The following is a 27,439-nucleotide window of genomic DNA, read 5'->3' on the forward strand; positions in this document are numbered from 1 at the left end:
AACTCACCATGCCTGGCCATAAATAACTTTGGCTGTTTCTGCAAATCAAATTTTCCCTGAAGTAGTTGATTCTGATTTGCCATAGTTATGTTCTATAAAACATTTGCCATAGTTATGTTCTATAAAATCACTACAAATACAGAATTAGCAACTACTGAATCATCACCCCTAAAGGAAATACATAAGTTAGGTTCCTGCCAGACTCTGGTCACATTTTCAAGAACTGATCAATACATAACCTCTTTTATTTGTATTTTTCTGGCTAAAGGCATCTTTTTGGTATACTTTGACTCATTGAAATTGAACTCATGGCCAACAGCACTGTAACTCATGCCTGAATGATGCTTTTCTAACACATGTATTTTCTCCAAAGGGCACATCATAGACTTCTTGTCCTTAGGAACACTGGACAGAACTTCAGCATAAGCTTGGGGGCCATTTTATACTGAAATTACCAACAAAAAGCATAAAATTGAAACAAATGTGGCACTAAATCATGAAATGGAGACTTGTTTACATTATGAGAGCTAAAATGAGGGCAAAACACTGACTTGTTCTACCTCAGCTAGTTCATATCATTCAAGTTTTTGCCACTCTGCACATGCACATGTCTGCAAATGACCTGAAAAGCATGAGTACTGAGTTTGGGGTTACAAATAAATTGTAGTGGATAGGAGAATTCACAAATACGGAATTAGTGAAAAATGAGAATCAACTGTATAATGATGTGCCACTACTGAGAATCTTCTAAATTAACTATGACCAGTTACAAAATTGGTTTTGATCTTCTATATTTTCTTAAGAAACAAAACAAAAACAAAAAAATTGTTTTGGAGCAAGTACACAGGCACCAAAGGCAATGCCTTTGAAGTGATAGTTGTTATATGTATGCAAAGTGGGGGGGGGGTGTAGCTGTATTGCCCTCTTCCCTACTCCAGGAGCCTTTCACCTAGCTTACTTTGCTTTGAGACTCAGGCTCTAGTTGGGTTCCTATGAACCCCAGCTTGGCTTAGGTTCCCCTGACCTTGAGCTCTCACACTTTTCCCCATAGCTCCACTCTATCACGTATCATCCTGCATAACCATCTGTTTGCTTATGCCTTGCCCACTGGGTTATAACCTCCCGGAGGGATCCTGTTTTATTCTCTTTTTTATTTCTAGAACAAGGCCTTTACAATACATTGCTGTTTAATAAACTTTTATTGAGTGAATGAATTAAAGAGACGGGTAATTTCTAGAACCTAAAGTAAGATGACTATAATATAAAGAGACAAATAGGTAAATTTAAGTAATAAGAAATATTACTTAAATATAATCTGCACAATTTGCCAACCAGCTGGATGTGGGGATAAGGATTTCAGATTGCTCATTTCTGGGTTGACAAAGGTGTGTACGGTTCCTGCTAATGAAAGTGTAAAATATAAAAGCACATTTGAAGGGAAAGACAAGTTCCACTGCGAACATGCCTATAACCCTATTAAATTAGCCCTTCATCTATGCTACTTTGATAGTTAGTAAATTTTATTGCTATAAGACAGCATTCCTAATTACTACTGCGTTGTAATAACTTATATCTCTGGCTAAGTCCCCCAACTAAAATGTAAAATAATACACGGCAAGGTTTACTTAATTTTTGACTCCCTAAAACCTAGTATGATATTCACTTGCATTGAATGTGGATGAAGATGTCCAGGAGACAGTTAGATATTCTGAACTGAAGCTTAGAAAAGAAATCTTGGCTAGAGGTAAAGATTTAGAAAGGATCCTAACTCAAGTGGTATTTTATAGTGTGAAGGAATAATTTTTGAAAAGAATCAAAGATGGAACTTTGGGATGACCAGCATTTGAGGGGCATATCAATCAAGAGGAGACAATGCAAAGACTATGAAGGAACCATCAGAGATCAACCAGGTGAAAATGGTATGGCAGATCCTGTTGGTTACCTACCAAACAGCCATTCACATCTTCTTTCTGGCTAGCAGATATCTAATTTCTTCCAGGAACAGAGTAATGAACTCAAGGAAGATGGGAGCCTCCTCTAGTCCCTGGAGAATGGCTCACAGTTGGTTTAAGTCAATCATAGCAATCACATTCCTTTTGTTAGTGATTGGTGGAGGGCTAGATGTCTGACATGGTTCTGGCCAATGAGATGTTAAAGAAATGCTCTGGGGATTTTCCTCCCAGGAGAAGCCCCAGCACTTCCTTCCTGTTTTCAGATAATGAAAATTCGATGCTTGCTATCTTACAACCCTGAAGATAGACATCTGTGACACAATGAGAATGGCAGAATACAAAGATAGGAAGAGCCTGAGTTCTTGATAGGGTTGTTGCAATATCTGAATTGATCTTGGAACCACCTATCACTCGACTTCTTAAGAGATTGTTACTTGGGGCTGAAGGCATCCTAAAACCACTAGTGTCCCAGAACCAAAAGACAGAAAGTAAAAGATATAGGGAAGTAAAGAACAGTGATAGAAAAGCATCCACAAGCATGAGAATGATTCTGGTTTCAGTACTAATAGCTAATTCTGGTAAGCACTCAAAAAGAAATATTAACTGTGTACAAATATCATTCTAAAAACACACATAACCTCATTTAATCTCTCACAATTCTAGGAGGTAGACAGAATTGTGAGCAATAAAAGCAAATGCCAGAATGCAGCCAATTGAACATTAAGAGGGAAATGAAAATGGAATAGTAAATTTAAATATTTTGAAAAAGCTGTCTGAAGGAAAGGAGATAAAGTTGCAGTAAGGAAAGGATAAAGAAGGATTTAAGATAAGAAAGGAAAACAACAATATAAAGAAAGATGAGATATGAGAGAGAGAAAGGGAGAGAGGGAAACTGCAAGGAGTTGAGAGTAAAGTAGGGTGTTTGATAACAATGGTCATAGTTTGGCATAGCAATTACGGGAAATACGCAAGAAGCTGATCAGAAACAAGAATTAATAAATCCCACTAAGGACCCAGCTGAAACCAGAAACTATGATGAATAGACAATTCATTCATTTCTTCACAAATATTTTATTAAGGACCTTTCATATGCGTAGGCACCTTTTTGGGTGTTAGGGATACAGTATGAACAAAAATCCCTGCCTCATGTTCCTTACATGCTAGTGGTAGTATTGGTGGTGGTGATGGGGGAGGTATAATAAAAAAAGATTTTTAAAAATACTATAAGGTGAGTTAGATTACAGTAGAAGCTAAGAAAAATAAACTAGAAAACGGAAAAAGGAGATTAAAATTTTAGCTGGGGTAGCCAGAAATAACTTCACAGAGAAAATGACATTTGCACTATGACCTGAAAGGAGGAAAGCTATGTATGTATGTGGTAGAACATACCAGGTAGAGGCAAATACCAAACACAAAAGCCTGGAAGTGAGGGAATGCCAGGTATCTTTGAGGAACTGCAAGGTGGCTAGCGTAGCTGAGTCAGAAGGACAGGGATGGTGAAGGGGTTGAAAGGGTGTCAGAGGAATCATTGCAATATAGAGCCTTACAGACCACTAAAGACTTTGACTTGTATTCTGAAGGAAGGTGAGAAGACATTGGTGAGTTTTTGGATCACTATGGTTGCTAAGATTAGAGTAGGATGAGGAGCAAGAGTGGAAGACCAATAAGAATGCCTTGTAATAATTCAGATAGTTTGGACCATGAGGTAGCAGTGGAGGTGGTGAGAAGTGGTCAATTTCTGGATCTATTTTAAAGGTATAGTCAATAGGATTTCCTGGTGAATCAGACATGGGATATGAGAGAAATCAAAGAAATCAATAATGACACCAAGGTTTTTCAGCTTCAGCAAAATGAGAATAGAACTGCTATTTACTAAAACAGAAGAGAAGGGGTAAATTAGGGAACTTAATACTGGACATACTAGTTTTAAGATGCATGGAAATTCTGGTAAACAGTTGGATGAGTCTGGTATTCAAAGAAGCAGTCTAGACACAAGATAAAAATTTGGGAATGATCTTTAAACCCACGAAACTAAATTAAATTACTAGAGTGAATACAGATAGGGAAAAAAAGGATAGAGTTCTAGGACTCACAAATGTAGTAGTAATAACTAATACTAGGAAAGTGTGGCCTCTCCCTCCCTCAACCTAGGAGATGAATCTTATTTATTCAAAACCAAGCATGACACTTGATAGAGTAAGCCTGTGACTCAGCTCTAGTCAAGACAAAGTTAATCTGATTGGTAGTTGGGGGTGAGGGGAGATGTCAGTAGAAGAAACTTTCTTCTTGCATTTAACAATCATGACTGCATGACACCTAGAACTGTGGCAACAATTATACAATCATTAGGGAAGCTAAGCCAACAAGCTGAGGATGGCGGAGGATAAAGATGAAAAAAACATGGATACCTCATAAATTGAATCACTAAATCAATCAGTCTTAGAGTCACACTGCTCCTGGGTTTTTTGTTATTATTTAAGCCACTAAATAAGGGTTTTTATTATTTGTGGTCAGAAGTACCTGGATACAATCATCTCATTCAATTTTTATAACAAGGCTCAGGGTACCAAAGAGCTAACAGACTCAAAAAGGTTAAATAACTTAGTAAGGTCACTTAAGTAGCAAATGGTGAAATGAAGCTCATCTGACTCCAAGGTCTATTTGAACTGATTAAGAGCTGTGGATTTAAAGAGTGGACACAACTGGAAGGTAAAGGGGAGTGGGAGTTGAGAATTACTGCAGCTACTGGCAAATTAAAGCCAGGAAGTAACCGAGATTGAAAGAAAAGGAAGTGTCAAAAGACTAGAGGAACAACAGACTGAGTACAATAGTAAATAAGCTAAACTGATAAGAGATCTTCTTGAGAGGAGATTATCAGAGTTGAAGATTTTTATTGCTTGAGTAGTCTGGATGATGTCTGGATGCAGGCTATGGCTGAGTAGGGAGGAAATTGCATTTTGAGTGGGCAAGGATTAACACAGTAATATTTACTAACATCTACTATATGCCACACACTATCTTGTACACTTAGGATATACAGGGTGTCCCCAAAGTTGCCATACAAAGGAAAAATTTTGTAATCAATATTTTGTAAATAAAGGTACATTTAGCTACTATTTCCCTATGTATGGCAACTTTTGGGACACCCTGTAGTAGTGACTAAAATAGACAAGGTGCCCTGTGGAATTCACACTTAGTGTGAGGAATGGGCAATAAACAAGTAAACTAGAACTTTGGTATACAGAGTTTTGGGCCAGCACAGTCAGAGGCACTCAGTGGTATCTAATCTAAGTTCCCCGATTATGGCCTGGCCAGCAAACTGAAGCCTTTACTCAGCATTACAAACAGAAGACAAGACCGAATGACTAGCATTCATGAGATCATTTCAAATAATTTAACATACACTAGGAAATAAATGTTTAATGAAGTAATGATCTATTGATCATTCAGTTTCTCCCATTCTAACTCTTCAATCTATTTCTTCAAAAACTCTGACTATTATTTATTAGACTGATGCAAATAATTGCCTGAAAACAAATAGAGAATCTTTGCAAAGTGATTCATGATTTCATTCAATACTGACACATTAGTATGTTCCAGAGGGTGGGGCAGTTGTCTATTTTGTTTACTACTATATCTCCAACACCTAAAATAATACCTAGCATTTTTGTTGAATTGAATAAATTAATAAATAAGCAATTACTAGATGCCAGGCATTATGCTAATCTCAAAAGCAAGATAGCCCCTGTCCTTAAGAGTTTACCTTTTAAAGGCTCTAACTAAAATCTCTTGACCTTCATTGGTATCACAGTACGTAGTTAAGGAGCAAAGTTAAGAATCTGAAAGTAATTTCTGTCCTGGCTAAAAGAAGTTTATTTTAAAACTACATGTTTTTAAATTAAAAAAAAAATTACGATTCTATCTTGAAAAATTAGTATCATTAGTTGCTACAATTAGATAACCTGGCATAAACAATGATCACGATAAATCACAAGAAAATAGTACCTTCAGATGTTTCTAAAAAGTTTAATTCCTTTTTCTTCTCAAGTACATATCCCTTCAAATACATTGTTTTAAGATGAAGTGAGAATATCAGTTAATATGAAGCCACATAAAAGAATGGAATCAGAAGGCAAATTCCAAAGAGATCACTTCTATAAATAGAGACATGGAAATGTCAGAACAGAGGAGCAAAGTTTCACTAAAAAACAATAAAATTGTTTATCAAGTGAGTCTTATATCTCACACACACTCATCTTTAGTTAAGGATTTCATTGGCAGAGATCCTTCATCTTTCAATAATCTATTTTCAGAACAAAATGTAGGTAAATATAGATGTCCTGATTACAAAAATCAAGATGTTCTTAGTTCTGCATAGATTCTTCTTGCCTTTGTACCTAAGGAGCAGAAAACCTCCACCTGAAACAACAAACCCGCTGCTTCATATAGAATATAATTCATGAAATAAAGAGCACTGGATTAGGAATCTAGTCTTGGCTCTGCAATTAATCTTGTCGCTTTGTATTAATACAAGCAACTCAAGCAATCTAGGTCACAGTTTCCTTTACCATAAAATGAAAGAAATGGACTAGATGATCTTCAAGGTCTTTCCAAGTCTCATACTCAAGAAAAGTTTGAATGAAGCTACCTCTCGGTGCCATCTGGCCTCAAAGGTCCCCAACATTCATAACCATATATTCAACAATTTGTTGCACTCTAGCTTTGTATTAATAGGAAAATGATAAGTAGAAGAATAAAGAATTCAACTTTATAGTTAATAAACTTTTACCAACATAAAAGCACTAAGACATATAGGGCAAACCAAAAAGTAAAAACGAGTCCTTGGCCAGCCCTCTTTTATAACAGAAGGGAAAAGGGAGAGGACAAAGTCTCTGTGTTTATAACATTTACTACAATCTAGCTGGGGAAACAAATTTTAATTTGGTTTAATTCTCCAAATGTTTATTAAATACTTTTTGTGTAAAAAGGGCAGTTTTCAAACCGTGATTAGAAAGCCTACGAGTCAGCTATGATGCTCACTTTTGGAAAAAAATGAAATGCAGATTCCCTAAAACATGATTTAGTAGGTCCAAATGGGGCTCAGGTATCTGCATTTTTCTAAAAACCACCACAGATGTAACTGATGACCCTTGGTTAAGAAACACTGCTTTAGTCCAGATAACAAAAAGTTGATAGGGCTCTGTTAAGATAAACTTTCGATTGATTCAATCAGGCAGTCCAAATTGAAAGTGATTCAATGGTTTAGGGCTGAAGGAGTAGGAAGGAAAAGCTTTCATAGGATGAATACAGAAGCAAGGCAAAGGAAATATTTGATTGGTTAAAGTGGAGCAACAGCCTGATTTGGATCATTCCACTGAAAAATCCCTAGTTACAGGTTAGTTAGCAGTTTCTGACTGGTTGACAGTTTACACTGAGTTAGGTTTCAGTTTGCTAATGTAGGAAGCCAGAGCTCTGGAGCCACCTCAGTCTAATGGCTTTGCATTTAATTATTTTAATAGTTCAAAAATAGAAAATGTTTCTAGACCTTACATTCATCTCAAGACTATATACTGATAACTAGAAACAAACTGAAAGCCATTAAAAATAAACAAAAGTCTGCCAGAGCTTGTAGACTTCAGTTATATTTCAGTGGTTCTCAAAGATGTCTGCATTTAAGGATTAAGGAAGCTTTACAGGAAGCTTTTACAGATTGAAATATAGACCAGTTAGATCAGTCTCTGGGCATAGAAGTTGCAGCTACCCTTCAAATTTTTAAAACGCTCCCTATAAGCAATGCAGATAACCACTGAGTAAAAGATCAGAATTGGTTAGTCACGTTAAGTTTCATGAAAAAACATGTTTTTTTTTAATCTGAATTTTTTGTTTAGCTAAGTTAATAAAAAAGATAAATGTAATAGAAGGAACTGATATCTAAATACATGATCAAAGTACGGAAAGGAAAAAATAAGTATGTTTTTGACCACAAAATAAAAGAAGAATAAGAACAGTAAATATGTGAATTTGTTTTAAACATTTGGTTTTGATGCAACATGCAAAAAAAAGTCTTCTAGATAGCTGTGCAGACAGAGCTTTGGAAACATCTGGGGAATTAGTATAGGACCACTTTAAAGTAAACTATATGTATTATTACACATATCTAAGGCAGCTTTGTTATTATTGGAATGCATGCTATAGAATAAGCTAAAATCACTCAAGAACTAGGTGGTAAGCCCACTTTCTTGAGACAGATGCTTTCAAGAGTTTCAAATATTCAACCTAGCATTATTACCTAAAATAACGGGAAGTTGGAGTGTTATGTCTCACCAGCAGGGGCAGAGAGCTCTAAACTTTGCTCACTAAAAAGTGATATTCAACTTCTTATATATCCTATGATGCTGTGTTATAGCTCCTATGATCCTGGTCAAAAGAGAGATCCTACCAAAGAATGAATGCAGCTAGCCAAACAAATACTCTATTTATATTCAAAGAGGCCTTTTGTATAATACAGTAAGGATGTCTCTTTTCTTATTAGATTTGAAGAATACTGTAAAGTTGGGAATGACATTTTAATAACCTCTTAGGTATTCTTTCCATCTTCACTGATCCTAAAAAGCAGAAAAAATTTGTCACATTTTCATGAATAGAACTTTTGTCTCAAACATTAATTGTCCTCAAAGATTAAACTATAAAGCATTTTATTCAGAATTCTCATAAGAGTCTAATCTAGAAACTCTTTGTGGGCTGGGCACGGTGGCTCGTGCCTGTAATCCTAGCACTCTGGGAGGCCGAGGCGGGAGGATCGCTCAAGGTCAGGAGTTCGAGACCAGCTTTAGCAAGAGTGAGACCCCGTCTCTACTAAAAATAGAAAGAAATTATCTGGCCAACTAAAAATATATAGAGAAAAAATTAGCTGGGCATGGTGGCGCATGCCTGTAGTCCCAGCTACTCGGGAGGCTGAGGCAGTAGGATCCCTTAAGCCCAGGAGTTTGAGGTTGCTGTGAGCTAGGCTGACACCACGGCACTCACTCTATCCTGGGCAACAGAGTGAGACTCTGTCTCAAAAAAAAAAAAGAAACTCTTTGTGATATGCTTCTTTTGGTAGATGGGCTGTTTTGTAGAGGAATCCAATACACAAACAGCACAAACACTATGATAGGTGCTGTGTGGTAATACAGGAAGAAAATTAATCAATCCTATCCTTGCCTTGAAGAGGCTTACAATCTAGTTAGTGATGCACTACAAATACATAAATCCCCTGAACAATGTATTTGAAAAATGACACTAATTGTCAATCATTACCATGTATGTGTGTGTGTATATATACATATATACACACATATACTTTTATGTATGCACACACATACCATAAAGCAGTAATAAGCAGTATGTAAGGCATATTACTAACCCATCCAATGCAATTAACAGCACAGAAACCTTAAATCATGTTACACAACAAATGGGTTCTTTAAATTTGAAGTTAAATCTATTTTTATTTCTTTACAAGAGCTGGCTTCCCATGAAGAATTTTGGCCTACGTCTTGATAAAAACTAATGCAAGGATTTTAAAAATTCAAATAAAAAATACTAAATTGTGAACCATACCCTATAAATTACAAAGAGATACATTTCATTGCCTTTTTACAGACAATTCCATCCTTTCAAGTCAGGCTGCCTGAGTTCAAATCACATCTGTAACACTAATATGTGACCCTGAGCAAGTTACTTAACATGTATCTGTACCCCAGCAAAAAACATATTAATAGCACCTATCTCATAAAGCCTGTTATGAGAATAAATGAATTAAGACATGTAAAGTACTTAGGACAATGCCCATGATATAGCATTAGCTATTATTAAATATTAGCTATTGCTGTTTCAGTGATAATGTGAAGACAAAGACACAGCCCTTACTGTCATGGACCTTACAATCTAGTGGAAATTCCCAAATAAACAATAAGTGGTATTATGGTATAATTATCATGATATGGTACAAGAGAACAAACAGGAATCTATAAATTAGAGTTCTAGACAGGCTTTCTAGAAAATATAGGGAATTACCAGGCAACAGTAAAATGGAACAGGTCAGAAATATGTTCCTCACAGAGGAAGATATGTGCAAAGGCCCAGGAGCTCTATGAATAGGTAGAAATGGCAAGGATGGTAAAAGGCTGGATTTAGGGTAAATCAATGGTCATGAGAAATACCCTAATATTCTTCAGTCCTTTACTAGCCCTTCAATTAGGAAACACTATCAAATTTGACATCCAAATCAGAGAAGAAATTTCTGGTAACTCAGGGTGAGATGACACTATGGCAACTTCTGAAAGGCAAAAAACACTGTAAAACACAAAAATTTTTATTATCTTTTAATGATTGGCTACTTTTCAGTAACAGATTAAATTGCCCTCTTTTTGGTATGCTGGTGAAAAAGAGAATTGTAACTTACCAAAGGGCACATGGGTCAGACTTGAATCTAGATCCTCTGGAACCAAGTCCAGTCTTTTCCGCTACATTGGACTGCTTCAAGTTTTAGACACCAGTCAAACTGTTATTTTCTATAATGTTCCAAAATTACATTTGTGTTAAAACCTTTGTCCTTTAAAATGCAAATAGCGCCTCATTCCATTTGTACCTTAGTCTGAAATAGAATTCTAGAAATTCAATTGAAGGGAGGTAAAAGTCATTAAGACTAATCAGTCACCTAATAATCAAATATCCTAACAACATCCTGGACCATCACTTTAATTTGAAGTTGCTGCTTTCCTCCTCCTATCTAACCTGTATCTGTTATGACTGTGCACTGGAAAAACACAGACCTAGTTTAAATGACAGAACACAGCTTAAAGTTATAAGGGCCTCTGGCTAGGAATTATTAGGAGGTAGGTGGTGGGTATAAAGTAAGGAAAAGGATGTACAATTTTGCCACTCTAAAATGCCTGGTCAAAAAGTCTTATGGTTGGGAGGAAAAGATGGGAGGATTGCTTGAGGCCAGGAGTTCAAGACCAGCCTGAGCAAGAGCGAGAAACTGTCTCTACAAAAAATGGAAAAATTAGCCAGGTGTGGTGGTGTGCACCTGTCCCAGCTACTCAGGAGGCTGAGGCAGGATCGCCTGAGCTCAAGAGTTTGAGGATGCAGTAAGCTATGATGACATCACTGCATTCTAGCCCGGGCAACAGAGCAAGACCCTGTCTCCAAAAAAAAAAAAAAAAACAACCAAACAAAAAAACCCCACATAATGGTCTATTAGAAATAAGAATCTGTCAACATTTCACAAATTTAGTAACTCCAACAATGAAAAGTTATGTTAAGAAAGAATCACTTAATTTGGTAACCAGTAAATCAGAAGGTAAAAGGAAGAATCTTGCCAGTATGTTTAATAATCTACCTTTAATTATCTTTATTAATCTTTTCATTCTGTCACTTGGCAAATCTAGATGCTCCCTACTAGACTTTTTTTTGTTAAAGAGAAAGGGTCTTGCTCTGTCACCTAGGCTGGAGTGCAGTGGTGCCATTACAGCACACTGCAACTTCAAACTCCTGGGCTCAAGAGATCCTCCTGCCTCAGCCTCCCAAGTAGCTGTGACTACAGGTATGTGCCACCATGCCCGGCTAATTTTTCTATTTTTTGTAGAGACAGTCTCACTATGTTGCCCAGGCTGGTCTTGAACTTCTGGCCTCAAGGGAGTCTTCTTCCTCGGTGTCCCAAAGTACAAGGATTACAGGCATAAGCCACTAAACCTAGCTCCTACTAGACTTTTATAAGCCCCAAAACACTGACTTTTGCTTCATCCTGAGGATGAAATATAGAATATCAGAAGTTAATTTTTTTAATATTAAAGGAATTAAATTTTATTTTTCTAGGCTATTGCCCAAGTTCCAATAATTGATTCTACAATTTCTGTAATAAGAGTGTGACTATAAGATATAATTTACCTTTCAAGGCACAATAAAATTTAGACTATTAGCTATGACATATCCACTTTTAAGAGGATTTACATTGCAAAGGGGAATAAGAAAATTAGCTAGAGTAACCAGCAAAGTACAAATGGCTTTGAGAAGATTAAGTGAACTCAGAACACATATTTCACCTAAGAAAGTCACTGGCTACAGTTTTCCCACAATTTGGTTGTTTTTGCAGGATCCTGAGTTTTACCAAAACCAAGATTTGAACATAGCTGCTGTTTAATACAAAAAATTTACAGAAATAGAATATATTGATTATCCTTTTCTTAACATGAAATACCAGAAGAGAATTATCAATTTCCATTTGCATAGAACTTTACGATTTCTGAAGAATGCAGATCCCTCATTTGAGGATGACAAGGTAGGTTATGGTCATTATGTGTATAACAAATCTGAGACACACACTAAGCCATGTGCCCAAGGTCAAAAAACCAACTAAAACGTAGCGGTACATTTTTTTTTTCAATACTCATCCATTCAACAAATATCTAGAGTGCCAAGACTCTGTACTAGGCACTGGTCAACGGTGGAAACAGACAGGGTTCCTGCTCATTAGAAGTTTACATCCTAATAATGGAGACACAATAAAAAAAGTAAACACGTAGAACATAGATAATTTTAGATAAATGCTATAAAGAGAACATGGTAGTGGAATAGACTGCACAATAGCATAACCACAGTAATCAAGAGTGGTCTAAGGAGATAGCATCTCAAGTGAGGCCTGAATAAGGAGGACAAATGCATATGAAGGCTTTTAAGCGCCTACGAAGCAGAGGCAAATAAAAGTGTAAAGTCTCAGAGGCAGGAAAGATCTTGGACAGCAACATGGCCAAATACCTAGAGTGGAATAAGAAGGAGGAGCATTTAGAGACAGCAGCCTCAATGTGTGGAGCCCTGCGGCCACTCTAGGATAGGACTTTTTTTTTTTTTTTTTTTTGAGACAGAGTCTCACTCTGTTGCCCAGGCTGGAGTGCCGTGGCATTAGCCTAGCTCACAGCAACCTCAAACTCCTGGGCTCAAGTGATCCTACTGCTTCAGCTTCCCATGTAGCTGGGACTACAGGCATGCGCCACCATGCCTGGCTAATTTTTTTTTTATATATATATTTAGTTGTCCAGCTAATTTCTATTTTTTTTTTTTAGTAGACACGGGGTCTCATTCTTGCTCAGACTTGTCTTGAACTCCTGAGCTCAAATGATCCACCAGCCTCAGCCTCCCAGAGTGCTAGGATTACAGGTGTGAGACACCACACCCGGCCTAGGATAGGATTTAAAGTGTAACTGATATAGGTGAGATGATGTAATTTATGTTTTTTAAAAAAATTATCAAGCATGTATATGAGGACTGCATTGTAATATAATCAGATACAGGTACTGTATCTGAGCTTCAAAAGTACTGAGAATGGTCTATTCCTTGGAGAATATTCCTGGAGAGTGGGAACATGAGTATCTGTTACTTTTCAATTGTTACATATATACCATACATTTTTCTGTACAAAATTTCATAATTTCTTCAAAAATAAATTGTAGAGATGTAAGGGTAGAATCAGAGAAATCAGTAAGAATGGTACTTTAACAGTCCACGAGTAAGCTAATGGTAACTTGAATTAGGGTGGAAACTAGAGGTGAAAAGTAATGGAATTTAGAATATATTTAAAATATATATATGCAGTATGGTCAACAGGTCTTTCTGATAGATGGAAGAGGCAGGGACAGGAATCAAAGCTGAGTGGTGGTTCTCAATGAGGAGTGATTTTACTCCCCAAGGCCCCAGGGCAATGTCTGAAGACATTTTGGGTTGTCACAACTAGCAGTGGGTAGATGAGTGGGAGGATTAGTACTGGCATCTGTGGTAGAGTCCAAGGGTGCTGCTAAACACACTATAATGCGCAGTAGTACTGCAAAACAAAAAATTATCTGGTCCAAAATGTCAATAGTGCTGAAGTTGAGAAATCCCGATCTACACTGATTCCAATCGGTTCCCATTCTAGAATACCCAAACTTCCAAACAATCTACAAAAAAAAAAGTTAGAAATGGAGTTCTTTACTGATTTTCAATATTTAGTGACAACTTAAGTAAATTGTGGTATACATGAAATAAAGTTTGTTTTGAGAGTAAATTATATCACTCTGGTAAAATTAAGTTGATCAAAAGGTCTAATTAGCATATGAGTCTAATTTTAAAAGTATGAAAAAAACCAAAACATTCTCAAGCTAAAGCTGGAAAATTTCTATTTAGCAATACCACCCAACACTCCTTTTACAGTTTTTCTATAGTGTTGCGATTAAATCTATAGTCAGTCCAATACGTTCACTGCTTTTTCAAGTAAAATTCCACCAAAATTCAAAGGGATAGCTATGAACACTGAAAAAGATGATCAGAGCCATATGGATAAGATGGTAGGAAAAACTGATTAGAAAAAAATGATGGTCCATGTGTATCTATGTGCATATAACTGTTCAGTTAACTGACCTATTTGGGGGCTTGAGCAAGTGAACACAGTGTTAGGTTACCAGGAAGACTGCAGCACACATTTCTCTTAATTACTCTATGAGGAGCAAGAGGAATCGTGTTTTTTAGACCTAATTCAAAGAGGACAAAATGCCACAAAGTAGGGAAAGTTCATTTAACCTCATTCTTATTTAAGTAGAAAGAATTTCGGGGGGGAAAAAAATCACTGAAGTAACAGAAGATGACTTGTAAAGTACTCTAATGATTCCTGGAACTACTACTGTTAACACAGTAAATTACATACCACAGTATGTTCGGGAAGATCTGAAGAAATATCTGAGATTATCTGGTAACTGAAGCAGATCACAGAAAGTACCAAAAAAAATCTAGCCCTGCTTTGACAATTCAGAACATTACTTTAGATTTGAGTACCCACAGGTTGGAGCTGGGAGAAACTACTTGTAAGAAGCCACAGTCAATTCTAGTCAAGAAACAGATGCTATTCTTAATTATAAGGACCTCAATAAAAATGGCCACGGACACGTACAACACTAGGTTTGAGTCTGGCTACCACTGAACTTTAGCAACAAGCACGTTTTTAAAAGATAAAGAAAAGGGCAGTCATACTGTCAAAGCCTCATCCACATTATTCTAAACAAAAATTTAAAAATCAGCTCTAGAACTAAAAGGCCAGCCTGAACTCATCCCCACTTACGATAAAAAATCTGACAGTCTAGAAGTAAATACAGGGACACGTTACTACCCTGAAAATCATGCCGGGTTCCCACTGGGCCAGGCAGACGTTTTCAGGAGCACAACCGCGCTGTCTTCGGCGCGCTCCTCCCGGCGCCCACAGGGCGGAAGCGCTCTCGAGACACTGTTGCGTCGTCGTCACGCCCTTCCCCACGGACACACAGAATGACCCCGGCGGAAAATTCTACTACAACACCCCCCTGAGGCGGCGACTGGTAAGAAACTTTTTTTCTTCAGACTTTCTACAACCCAATCCCTACGGCGGCCGCCGCACCAGTCTCACCCATCACCCCGAAAGAACAATTACTCAGCCTCACCCCAACAACGCGCGGAGAGGAGGCGCCAAAACAAATCCCATTCTCGCGAAATCTTAACCTCAATTCTCACGATAGCTCTCTGCCTCTCCTGTCTCAGCTCCACCCCCGGCACCGGCGCGTTGCCTCAGAAATATCGCGAGATTTCCGTCTTTCAGTCCCCGCCCCTTTACGGCACGACGGTCGCGCAAGAATGTGATAGAGCCTTGACGGCCGCCATTTTCTTTCTTTCTTAGCTGTTAGCTCAGTGCAGTTGTCTGTGGAAAACCGGCAGTGGCTACTCTTAAAGTGTAGCCATGGCAGACTATTCAACAGTGCCTCCACCCTCTTCTGGCTCAGCTGGTGGTGGCGGTGGCGGCGGTGGTGGTGGAGGAGTAAACGATGCTTTCAAAGATGCGCTGCAGAGAGCCCGGCAGGTAAGTCTGGACCGCGCGGCGGGATCCCGAAAGCTCACGGTAATTGGCCGCTGAGTAGGCCGCTACCCCTTTGCGCGTGAGGGGGAGGAAAGAGGTTACCCTTCCGTACCGAAATATAAGGAGACTGACGTATCCCTACGTTGATAATACGGACTGGAGGCCAGAGCTCGGCTTGTGTTCTTGGAGTCTAAGCTACTTAGAAAGCCAACGCGTGCCACGCGAAGATGGCTTTAAGTCTTTCGCCCACTTCGGCGGCACTCGGGTTTCTCCAAGGAGTTAACTTAGCCTTGTTTTTTCAGAATGAGTATTATTTTCCACGTACAGCGCACTTAGTTTTACTCAATAATACGGAGGAAAGTTCTGGTAATGAGTTTGGGAAAGGACTATGATCTGTCTGCTGGAGCCATAGTAAGGAAAAGGATTTGTCAGTAGTCTTTACAGCTTCCAGCTCATTTGAGTTCTCCCTCGCAATTAAAGCAGCCTTCGGTATCATTCGCCCTCACACCTCTGCTAGGAAGAGACTTAAACGAGCCACCTTCCTCTGGGCGGGATTTGGGTGTCATTCTGTTCTACAAGTCCTTCTCCCTTATTTCTCAAAATGGCTTCAGGCCCGCTATACCCGAGGTTTCTGTTTGAATCTGCCTCTCTGTTCGGAGTCGTAAACTGACCAGACCTCTTTGTGTTACGTAGGTGCATACATTTGCCCTTAAGGCACTTATTTCCCAGGTGAAAGCTATTTAAAAGAAAAATAGTGCATGTACTCCAGGAAAAATAAAGATTTCTTAATTCGAACTTACCTTTATTACATAGTCTCCTAATATACTTATAAAAATGTTTGATGATACCGACTTTTATGTAAGCAAAAGTGAGACTCTTATTCTGGTTATGACACGAGCGCATGTCGTACTAGGTGCTAGGCATTTTAGACTAGAGTTAAGGAAATGGTTATTAGAAACCAGTTTTGTGATATGGTTTGATTGCAGTAGAAGTTCACTTCGTTAAGTTTTTATCCTCCAATACGATTAAAGGATCATTGAGTCAAAATAAAAATTCATAAAATCTGTACTAGTATAACACATCACTCTTATTTTTCCAACGTGAACACATCATACAAATGTACCTGTACTTGTTTATAACCAGAAATATTAGGGTTAGTCAACAAAGGGTCATCATTAATACTAGTTCTGCGATTTGTTTCACGTATTTTTAAAAATTCTGAACATGTTTAGAATAGCAGCTGAAATATTTATATAACTGTGACAGAAACTCTTAGCAGGCTCTATTAGACTGGATTAGAAGATTTACTAATTTGTGTCACATGCTGTAGGTAGCTACTGGAGATTATTTTAAATGTGTGAATTGGAGTCCTGCTTTCTAGGAAGCTGTGATACAGTCAAGGAACCAAATGCCAAATGAACAGCATTATCTGATTAATGCTTTGATTAATGAGGAAAGAGACACAATATGGAGTTAATTCATGGGCTTGTTATTGTAACATTTATAGAGTTTCTACTTGTCTATGAGTTAGGCACTTGTTCGGGACACCAGGGAGGGGGTGCCTAACTGCCTGAGTAAAGGGGTGATACTTGAGCAAGGCATTAAAGAAGGAGTGAGAGTTTGACCAGTAGAGAAAAGAAGCAGCATGTGCAGAGGCACGGGGATTTTTGGAATGACAACCCAAGAGTGAAGTCAGTGGAGGATAGTATTGGGTAGGGTAAAGAGGGTAGAAAACAAGATGAGAAAAAGTACAGATGGATCCAAAATGACCTTGGGTTGTCGTACTTTAAAATTGGACTTCATTATTGAGCTAAGCCGTAATTTCCTGCCTTAGACTTTTTTAAATAGAGAAATTGTCCTCAAACTGTGGAATTAGTTATATGCCAGTAGGTCATCTGCACTGATGTCTTTGCTGTAATGATTTGATTATCTCTTTACAGAATTGATCTTAAATTTGAGATTACAAGTTTAGCTTTTGAGTGGAATTGCCCATTTGAGAATGTCTCTATCAATTGTAGCTGCTTGTTTAATTTATGTAAGTGCGGAATATACAGAAGAGTATTTACTAGAAGAACAAGTTGGGTTAATATCTGAACTACTTTTTCCTTACCTGTTTATTAAGAGGACATTGAATTGCATTTCCAAAATCTCCATCTAACCTTTAGTTTCTTTTCTACGTCCAGAGTACTATGCTATGAAGAAGTATAAGAACAGCTTCTTGCTCTCAGGGAGCGTCAAGAGCTGTACCAATGGGGATGCTATTGGTATTTTTAGCTGGACAGTTCTTTGTTACCCAGGAAAGCAGGGCGGGCAAGTGGTTAGATCCCTGGTCCCTACCTAGTAAATGCCAGTAGTGCTTACTGTAGCTGGTTGTTGCCATCTGATAATTTAAAGCAAGTTGCTCAGTCTTCTTTTTTTTTTCCCTAGAGAATCCTGATAGCCTATTTTTTTGTGAAATTTCCAGATTTTTATAATGCTCTGAGCTGCGTCCAGCAAAGGGGCACTGGATTGCTTCTCTAGTGTAGGGTTTCCAACCAGTACACTTTAGAAATTTATTTTTGTGTATTTTAAGCTTGTAATTCCAGAGAGTGAGATTGGGATTCTTTAAGTCCTCGGCAGTCATACTGATAAGTTCTGTCTCTGGAGCATTGGAAAATTAAAATATATTTACTTTTTTTTTTTCCTTAAGATTACGTGAAAGTAGTCAATCAGAGGCAGGCTAGTGTAGTGGTAGATTACAAGCTAAGCAAGACTATCAACCCTCATTCCTTCCCCTCCAGTTAACTATGAAATTAGTCATTAAGTACTCAATTATACTTGAAATCTCTTCCCTGATGATAGTAAAAGTGATTCAGGCTGCAGTATGTTATTTGGATGAAATGAAAATGTAAATAGAGCTGTTGGGTTTTTATTACCATCAGTCTCTTCAGTGAAAACTAGCATTTGAGCATGACTTTTTTTTTTTTAAACAATTTGTGACGGTATAGCAAGGCTTGATTGTGATAAATAAATGGTGTATAGTAATATTTCTAGTGTCTACACCTCTCCACATTTCTGGTGCATGGGAACTAACTCACTCCATCAGGACTTTGTCCATAGTAGGTACTCAGTATTTACTGAATTGAATCAATAAATGTTTTTAATGAGTTAAAGCTGCACTGGTCCCCATCTCCCAGGGCCGTGGCTCAATACCAGTCCAGTGCCCTGTTAAGAAACGGGCCACATATCCCCACCCAAACTCCGTACCACCTCCTCCCTAGCCTCCGTCTGTGGAAAAATTGTTTTCCATGAAAACGGTCCTGTTGCCAAAAAGGGTGGGGACTGCTGAGTTAAAGTACATTCAGCCCTCCATGTCTTTGGGTTCTGCATCCATGGATTCAACCAACCACAGATTGAAAATAGTCGAAAAAAATGCAAAAAATAGCAATACAACAATTTTAAAAATACAAATTTTAAAATACAGGATAACTACTTACATAGCATTTATGTTGTCAGGTATTACAAGTAGTCTAGAGATGACTTAAAGTATACTAGAGGATATGTATAGGTTATATGCAAACACTATAACCTTTTATATAAAGGACTTGAGCATCTGCAGATTTGGGTATCTGCATGGATCCTGGAACCAGTCTTCCATGGATACCAAGGGATAATTGTAGTTAGTCATATCACCTGATTTTAGAGATTTTTTTTGAAGCTAATTTTCAGAAGATAATTGAGTAAACCACAGTATCCCCACTTTATCCAAGGGAGATACTTTCCAAGACCCTTACCTGAAACCACATACAGTACCAAATCCTGTATGCGTACATAGTACTGTGTTTTTTACTATACATACATAACTATGATAAAAATGTAAGTTATAAATTAGGCACAGTATTAATAATAACGAAATACAACAACAATATACTGTAATAAAAGTTATGTGAGTGAAGGCTGGCGTGCTCTCTCTCTCTCTCTCTCTGAATATCTTATTGTGCTGTGCCACGGGTAACTAATCATGAAAAGTGAAAGCCTTGGGAAAAAAAGGAGTATTATTGTATCTCCTAAGTTTCTTTTCAACTCCAAAATTTTTGGATTCTAGGAGTGGTCAATGAAGGTGAAAAATGCTAAAACAATGAAAGCAGGAAAAAATATTTACTCATTCAAGAAATACAGCAAGGTCCAGATGGAAAGCTTGAATTGTTTCGTAAATTGAAATCAAATAAGGAAGTTGCCCACACTTAATATATGTCTAATAAGATTTAGATAGAGTTGGAGCTTGGTTTTTAGGAATTATTGTTTTTCTTAAATTAATCCTCCTTGTAGTGACCTGGAAAGCGTGTGTTTTCTATTGTTGGAAAATTGATGATCAAATCTGGTGGTGGTGGTGGTTTGAGTTGGGGTCAGGCCCTCTGCGTGGCTCACACCTGCAATCCTAACACTCTGGAAGGCTAAGGCGGGAGGATCACTTAAGGTCAGGAGTTCAAGACCAGCCTGAGCAAGAGCAAGACCCCCTTCTCTACTAAAAATAGAAAACATTAGCCAGGCGTGGTGGTGCGTGCCTATAGTCCCAGCTACTTGGGAGGCTGAGGCAGGAGAATTGCTTGAGCACAGGAGTTGAGGTTGCTGTGAGCTAGGCTGACACCATGACACTCTAGGCCTGGCAACAAATCCAGAGTGTCTCAAAAAAAAGTTGCAGTCTCATTATGTTGCCCAGGCTGGTCTGACACTTCCGAGGTCTAGCCACTCTGTCAGACTAGCTGGGACTATAGGAGCTTGAAGCCACACCCAACTGCTTTGTTAGTATTTTTATTAAAAGCTCTTCTTTAATGTCTTTGTACCAATTCTCAATTTTTGAGATGTAACTGGTTCTTTTGAGTGAACTAGGTATCAATTTTCATTTTTCTTTGGATAGTTTTTGACCTAGTCAGTGAATAAGGAAGTATAAATAAGTATCTTTTCTCTGTGTAGAAGTACCTTGGCATTCAAGAAGTGCTGCTTTCAAACTCTTAAGAGTGTTTATAAAAACTAATTGTAGAAAGTATTCATAGCCTAGACTGTAATTGGTAGTACCATTTTCTCTGGTCTGAAATACTTTATACTACCAGTGCCTATCAACAGAAGGTTGTGTATTTAAATTCTTGAGGAACAGTTTAAATGCTAAGTGCTTTAAGGCCTAAGGGTGAAAATGCAGCGTTTTCAGGTGTGATTAGGAAAACTTTAAGAAAAGAAATAAGATTTGAATTAGACTTTCAAAGACAAAATGAAGCTTTTAATTGAGAAAGTGAAAGATGGTTAAAGAAGATTGGATTCACCAAAGCTGTAGAGAATCAGAAAAATCAAGTTGTATGCCTTTTTTTATCAAACATTTTAATACTTGATCCTAATATGCTTTGTAGTAAGTGTTTGCATTTACAGATGAAGAAAGGGGGAAATCTAGGAAGTACAGTAATTAATAGTATATGGGTACTCATAAATATTAGACTTAAGGGATCCATATTGGATTTATGACTCAAGTCCTTGCATATACTCTTCTCCAGTTTTCTGATTGTTATAAAACTTGAGGCAGTTGGATTATCCATGTCAGGATCTCTTTGGGGAATTTTAGTCACCGAAAGTTTGGTTTCCTTTAATTTTTTTATCATGGAAGATTTCAGATATATTCAGTTGAAAGAATGATGTAATGAATGCCCATGAGCCCATCACACATCTTCAGTAATGAATATAAAACACAGTATGGAGTTTGGCCCATTGCTGACACTAAGCAGTATTAGTTCCATTTCTCTTATCATAGAAAAATGCAGTAAATATTTACTAGTTGCCCCCTACTTGTGACTTGTAGCTGGTATTTCTTATATAATATTTGTTTAGTCAAATGCAAGCAATTATTTGCCCCATTCTAAAAGTTAAAAATCTTCCAAGAGGGAAGTGACTTTAATAGAATTATGGTTCTGTAGTTGAGGCTTTCTTATTTCTTAGACCAGAGCTCTCCAGGCTCCCTACATGTATAATTTGAACAACATTGTCCAATAGAAATACAATGCAAGCCACATATTTTGTCTAACTCAGCATGTCCAAAATATTACTCTTTTGACATGTGTTTAGTATAAAATTTTTTGAGATGCTTTACATTCTTTATGTCCCAAATTTTCAATCTTCAGTGCATATTGTACACTTAAACCACATGTCAGCTCAGGCTAGCCACATTTCAAGTACTCAGTAACCATGTACGGCTAGTGACTACCTTACTAGACAGAGTCCCACAAAATGTTCACATTCTCTGCATCCGTGCATGTCTTTTGAAGTGTCATTGGAGAGAGCCATGGCAGGAAATCTACCTTCTGATAGAACTGCGATCCAGATTTTCTTTAAAGCTCTTTGGTTTCTCCTTAAGATACCTAATTGATTACTTCCTTGTGGGTTCTTATGGGGATGTAACAGAAGATAAGTTCCAGGTGATGATTATTTGTTAACTCTCCTGAAGTATAGTGGTAGTAATAAATCGAACTGTAATTGTAATTTATCTGTCAAGTGAGTTTTCTTATAGTGATACTAAATATTTAGCATATATATGTATTAAAAATAAATGAGGAAATTTAGTAAAGAATAGTACATAGTAGTTTGTCTTGCTGTCCTTAATGATAGTGTGTTTTTGGCTTAAGATTGCAGCTAAAATTGGAGGTGATGCAGGGACATCACTGAATTCAAATGACTATGGTTATGGGGGACAAAAAAGACCTTTAGAAGATGGAGGTAAGTTACAGCCATGTATTTTGTTTTATACAGTGTTTAGTTGGAGTGATTTTCACTGTTTTTCAAATGTTACTTTATTGAGACAATGCTTTTATTATAAGGTTTTTAAAATTGTAAGGTTTATGTTAGCCTCAGAAGAGGGAAAAAAAGAGGCCTAGACAAGGTAGGTAAAATCTGAATCAACCAGAAAGTTTTATCTTACTAGAAAACAGTCTCTTTTCCCCTTCTTAGTATTACACCAGATTGACAGTTTGCACAGACATCTTGTTAATAATATTGGAAAAAAACCCAAAATATAAATTGTTTAGGAGATACTTCACTGGTTTTTCCCATATATAAATGAATCTTTATATGCTATATTGTCAATTTTTTTTTTTGCTGTTTCAGATTTTACTTTGAAGGTTGAAGTTGCTATAGTTTGCTATAGTGTGTTGCAGGTTATACCATTTTTTATGTTCTTTGTTTTGTTTTAGTACTTTGTGTTTCAGGTTTAACTTTAAACATGTGGATTAAAACAAGGATTTATGGTGCTTTATATTTTTTAAAAAACATAATTGTTGAAGCTTCTGAACTTAGAAGTCTGCACGTTTTTTGTTTTAGGTTTGATGTATGAATTTTGATACATTTTCTTTTTGCCCTTATTTTTCTAAAGGAGAAGTCTCACTGAGCCTTTAGAATGTATTTGTAGCTGTTGACCCAGGAGTACTTGGTTTCTTTTTATTTAAGTGTCTTTTATATTTATGGTGAGGTTTTTAATATACAAAAAAATGAGCTAATGATGCTTCAGATGTTGTGTGTAATGTATTCTTTTTATTTTATGTGTAGATGGCTCTTGGACAAGTACGAGCAGTACAACACACTGGGAGGGAATGCCCTCTCCTTTTAAAGGCAGGAATTTTTATTTATTACCTGTGTTTAGTATGTAAACATGAAATAAACCAGTGGATTCTTAAATGGACACAAATATTTCTTGGATTATGTGTCTGAATTTTTGCTGCACAACATTCTTATGTTTAATCATTTAAGTTTGAAGGGGGGAGGAGAATGTAGTACTTTCAGCTATAGGTTGTGTATTCCAAGATATGAATTGTATTCATCTGTGCAATGGATTTAGATGAAGGTAGTCATGTAGTTGCTTTGAGTTTTGCTGCTGAAGTTTTATGCTGTGAAATGTTTGTTTAGGAATAAAGAACAGTTTAAATTGAGATTGCTTTGTAATGTGGGGTTTTGTTTTGGGATTTTTTTTGGTCATAGCTTTGTGGTCACTGTCAGATAGACTCCACTTTTGATATGTTATCTTTTCATATTTTGATAGTTTTTCCCCCTCAATCTTCAGTTCCTGCAGTGGAAGCATCATTAGCTTTTAAGATGAAATAGTACTGGACCTAAATATTATCTTGTATCATTTTAAAGTGCTTAACATACATTAAGATTAGTGATTTGATACAGTCAAAGAGAATTATTTTAAATGTCTGTGCATTTTTTGAATAAAAGAATGGAAGAAATGTAGTTTTTCTTATAGATTACTGAGTTTGGGTTGAGGTTTGGTAACTTTGGTTCAAATGATAAACCAGACCCTAAGATATTTCAATAAATGCTTATGTTGATATTCTTGCTTGGGAGGGGAGAAGCTTTGTATTTTTTGGCAAAAAATTAAAAGACTCTTAATTTTACAGATCAACCAGATGCTAAGAAAGTTGCTCCTCAAAATGACTGTAAGTATTTATTTTAAACTGGATTAAAAGTTGAAGTAACTGAATTTTAACATTAAGGTTTTGTTCCTATTTTTGGTGGGTATCTTTAAAGTTAGTTGATCATATTCTTTGGAATGTCCAGCCTGAATTTCTTTGTAAATATATACCTTTTACTCCTATTTTACAATCTCTCACTTTAGTTATGGCCAGGTATATATAAAGATTGATTGCTGCATTATTTATTTATTTAACTACTCCATTCTTAAACTATGCTTGTACCTCTTGAAAAAGAAAAGATTTCTGTGCTGTGCTGTTGCTAATACAATGTCTGCCCTTTCATTGGCTTTTTTGCTACTCTCAGTGCTGATTTAGGTATTCTGTGTAAAATTTTACTCTCTTCAAGGTGTTGTCTGTGCATCAGGGAGAGACTTAGAATGCTTGATGTGATTGTGTTGTTAAATGTATAAGTAAACCTGAATTTTGAATTTTGACTTTATTTTTATTTTTTGGTAGCTTTTGGAACACAGTTACCACCAATGCATCAGCAGCAAAGGTATAGTCAAAAGCTTTTCAAAAAGTACTTTGCAAGTTTTAGTTGAGCTGTATTTGTAGACAGAACCAAGTTAGTGTGTAGTGAATATGTGTCTACATATTTTTTTGTATATGTAGTTTATTTCCTTTCCCTTGGGAAGATAACATAACAATCATTTTTCTTTTTGAGTCAGATACATTTGTAATTTGGAAGGATAGGTGGGACATTTTAGAAGAACTGAAGTAATTAGTATAACTGTTAAGATGATATTCTCTGAACTCTAACTCCTTGGCAGTTCGTGTCCTCAGACTGTTCCATTTACCATTCCTTCTTGACTTGATGTGTATCACCTTAATTAAGATTCTTAGTTTAACTAATAGGGCCATAATTTTGCCATGAATGTGTGCTTAGAACCTTAGTTTAAGCCATTAGGAGACATTAGACTTCTATTTTTATTAGTAGATTACATTTTATATATAAATAAGTTAGCTTTGAAGGAAAAAGTTAGTTTCTGTTATTCTTAGCAGGTCTGTAATGACAGAAGAATACAAGGTTCCAGATGGAATGGTTGGCTTTAGTAAGTAACCTAATTTTTTAAAGTTTTAAAAATATAAAGCATACTTTATAATCTTTCAGCAAATAATTTTTTTTTTATAATTTTTACTAGTAATTGGCAGAGGAGGTGAACAGATCTCACGCATACAACAGGAATCTGGATGCAAAATACAGATAGCTCCTGGTAACATTATTCTCTTGGTATTTTCAAAGTGACTAGAAAACTAGTATTTTTTTTTTAGCTTTCTAGTGCTAATGATGCTACTTATTAATCTTTTGACCTAAAATTTTCTTTCCTTTTTTTTAATTATAGACAGTGGTGGCCTTCCAGAAAGGTCTTGTATGTTAACTGGAACGCCTGAATCTGTCCAGTAAGTATGAAAATCTTAAAAGTCATCTTATAGTGACATGAACTTTGTTCTTCATTACTGCTTTGTTTAACACCATCATCTCCTTGCCCACTTCCTTGAATGTCCTCTAACTCCAAAGTTTATGCCTCATACCTTTCTCAAATCAGGTTCACCATTTGTACCATTGGACACAGAACATGATTTAAACCATCTTAATATCTACTCCAGTCTCTACTCGAGAAGCCGAATGTCGCCTGGAGAAAAATGGACAGTCACATTAACTGTCACCTAAAAGTCAAAACAATTAAGCTCAAGTGAACTTTTGTGTTGCCTACATTTCTCTAGTTCCATTCACTCTCTGCCAAGCCTTGTTAGTACTGTATGCCCCCCTCCTCCAGATCTTCAGCATCTAACCCCCTCTCTCCCACTTAAGCTTATTTGAGATAATAGAAGCAAATAAGAAACAATTCTACCTTTCTCTACCACTAAATTTCTCAGCCTTCATTTGTTTCCTATACCCATAATACTCAGATATTACCTGCCTAAGGCCAGCCTTTCCTTCCTACTGAAGATCATGTTCCTGCAATTGAGCTTTCTCTTGAATTATTAGTTTCCTTTCTTTTGTACATAATTTTTAACAGCACATTGACATGCTTCAAAATCTTATCTGAACAAAACGCATCCCTGAACCCCACATTTTATTTCTCTGCTCTATTTTACAATACATTTCCTTTGCCATATCATCTGCCTGTTTTAATTTTCTCTTGAACTCAATGTCAGTTAGGCTTTTATTTCAACCTTTTCATTGAAATTTCTCTTCTTAAGATTACAAAATGAATGCCACATCATTTCGGCCTGTCAGCAATGTGTCACAGTGAACCACTGCCTCCTTAAAATACTTGATTTATTTGGCTTTAGGATATCTGTGTGACTGGCTGCCCTTTCTCAGTCTTGACTGTTCTGCTTTAACTTCTGGTCTCTCAACATGAACGTGCTCCAAAATTCAGTCCTCATCTTGTATATTGACACATATCTATCAGATGACTTCAATCTATTAAACGGAATTTAATATATGGCTTTTATATGCTGTAAGTTTTATATACTCTTGAATTTCTATTTCAGCCTTAGTCTCTCACCTAAATTACAGATTCATATGTTTGTTGCTCATTCAGTATCTCCACTTGAATGTCTGTTAGACATCTACAACTTTGATCACGAAAACAGAATCTTTGATTTCTACGTTATTCCCAAGCTACCCTTTTATTCGTCTTATTTATCCTCATCTCCCTGTATGGGCAAATCTGTTCTAATGTTTTATCTTTCTCTCATATACCATTTATCCATAAGCAACTCTTGGTTATTTTTTCCATAATTTATTCAGAATCCAGCCTCTTTTTGCCATCTTCTCTACCTTAGTCCATGACCCCATTTGCTTGTATTGTTGCAACATGTCTTCATTCTTTTTACCCTTGTCCCACAATAGTCTATTCTTGTAGTGTAGCCATAGTGATCTTTTTAAAATATAAATCAGTTCATATCACTACTTTGCTCAAAATCCTGTAATGCCTCCACATTTAGAGTAAAAGTTAATGTCTTTCTATGACCTAGCCTACTGCCACCTTTCTCACTTCATTTTTTTACCATTCTTCCATCAACTCTTTTCTAACCCCATTTAGCCTCCTTATAGTCTTTCAGCACACCAAGCATGCTCCTTATCTAGCTTTGAT

The 27,439-nt window shown here is 36.8% G+C and overlaps 2 protein-coding genes across 13 annotated transcripts in view; one reads left to right on the plus strand and one right to left on the minus strand.

The window, feature by feature from the left end:
- DNAJB4 (DnaJ heat shock protein family (Hsp40) member B4) overlaps positions 1-15,468 on the minus strand; it is a 37,797-nt gene extending 22,329 nt beyond the window's left edge. The window contains exon 1 of one of the 2 annotated variants that reach the window (XM_045547691.1): positions 15,437-15,468. The gene's annotated coding sequence lies outside the window, so the exon portion shown is untranslated. Of the gene's footprint in view, positions 1-10,398; positions 10,913-15,436 lie in introns of those variants that run through there. The other variant, XM_045547690.1, reaches the window with a different exon arrangement.
- Positions 15,469-15,568: 100 nt separating this feature from the next.
- Positions 15,569-27,439, plus strand: part of FUBP1 (far upstream element binding protein 1) — a 36,038-nt gene continuing 24,167 nt past the window's right edge. For 4 of the 11 annotated variants that reach the window (XR_006734140.1, XM_045547694.1, XM_045547692.1 and 1 more), the window contains exons 1-8: positions 15,606-15,849; positions 22,491-22,581; positions 23,407-23,469; positions 24,258-24,296; positions 24,789-24,828; positions 25,332-25,384; positions 25,475-25,546; positions 25,676-25,733. Coding sequence is in view for 10 of the 11 variants with exons in the window: in XM_045547694.1 (XP_045403650.1) it covers positions 15,730-15,849; positions 22,491-22,581; positions 23,407-23,469; positions 24,258-24,296; positions 24,789-24,828; positions 25,332-25,384; positions 25,475-25,546; positions 25,676-25,733 (536 nt within the window). In the remaining variant the exon portion in view is untranslated. Of the gene's footprint in view, positions 15,850-22,490; positions 22,582-23,406; positions 23,470-24,257; positions 24,297-24,788; positions 24,829-25,331; positions 25,385-25,474; positions 25,547-25,675; positions 25,734-27,439 lie in introns of all 11 variants that reach the window. The other 7 variants (XM_045547693.1, XM_045547696.1, XM_045547702.1 and 4 more) reach the window with 4 other exon arrangements.

This window comes from Lemur catta, chromosome 3, assembly GCF_020740605.2.
Source record: "Lemur catta isolate mLemCat1 chromosome 3, mLemCat1.pri, whole genome shotgun sequence".
Classification (NCBI taxonomy): Eukaryota; Metazoa; Chordata; class Mammalia; order Primates; family Lemuridae; genus Lemur; species Lemur catta.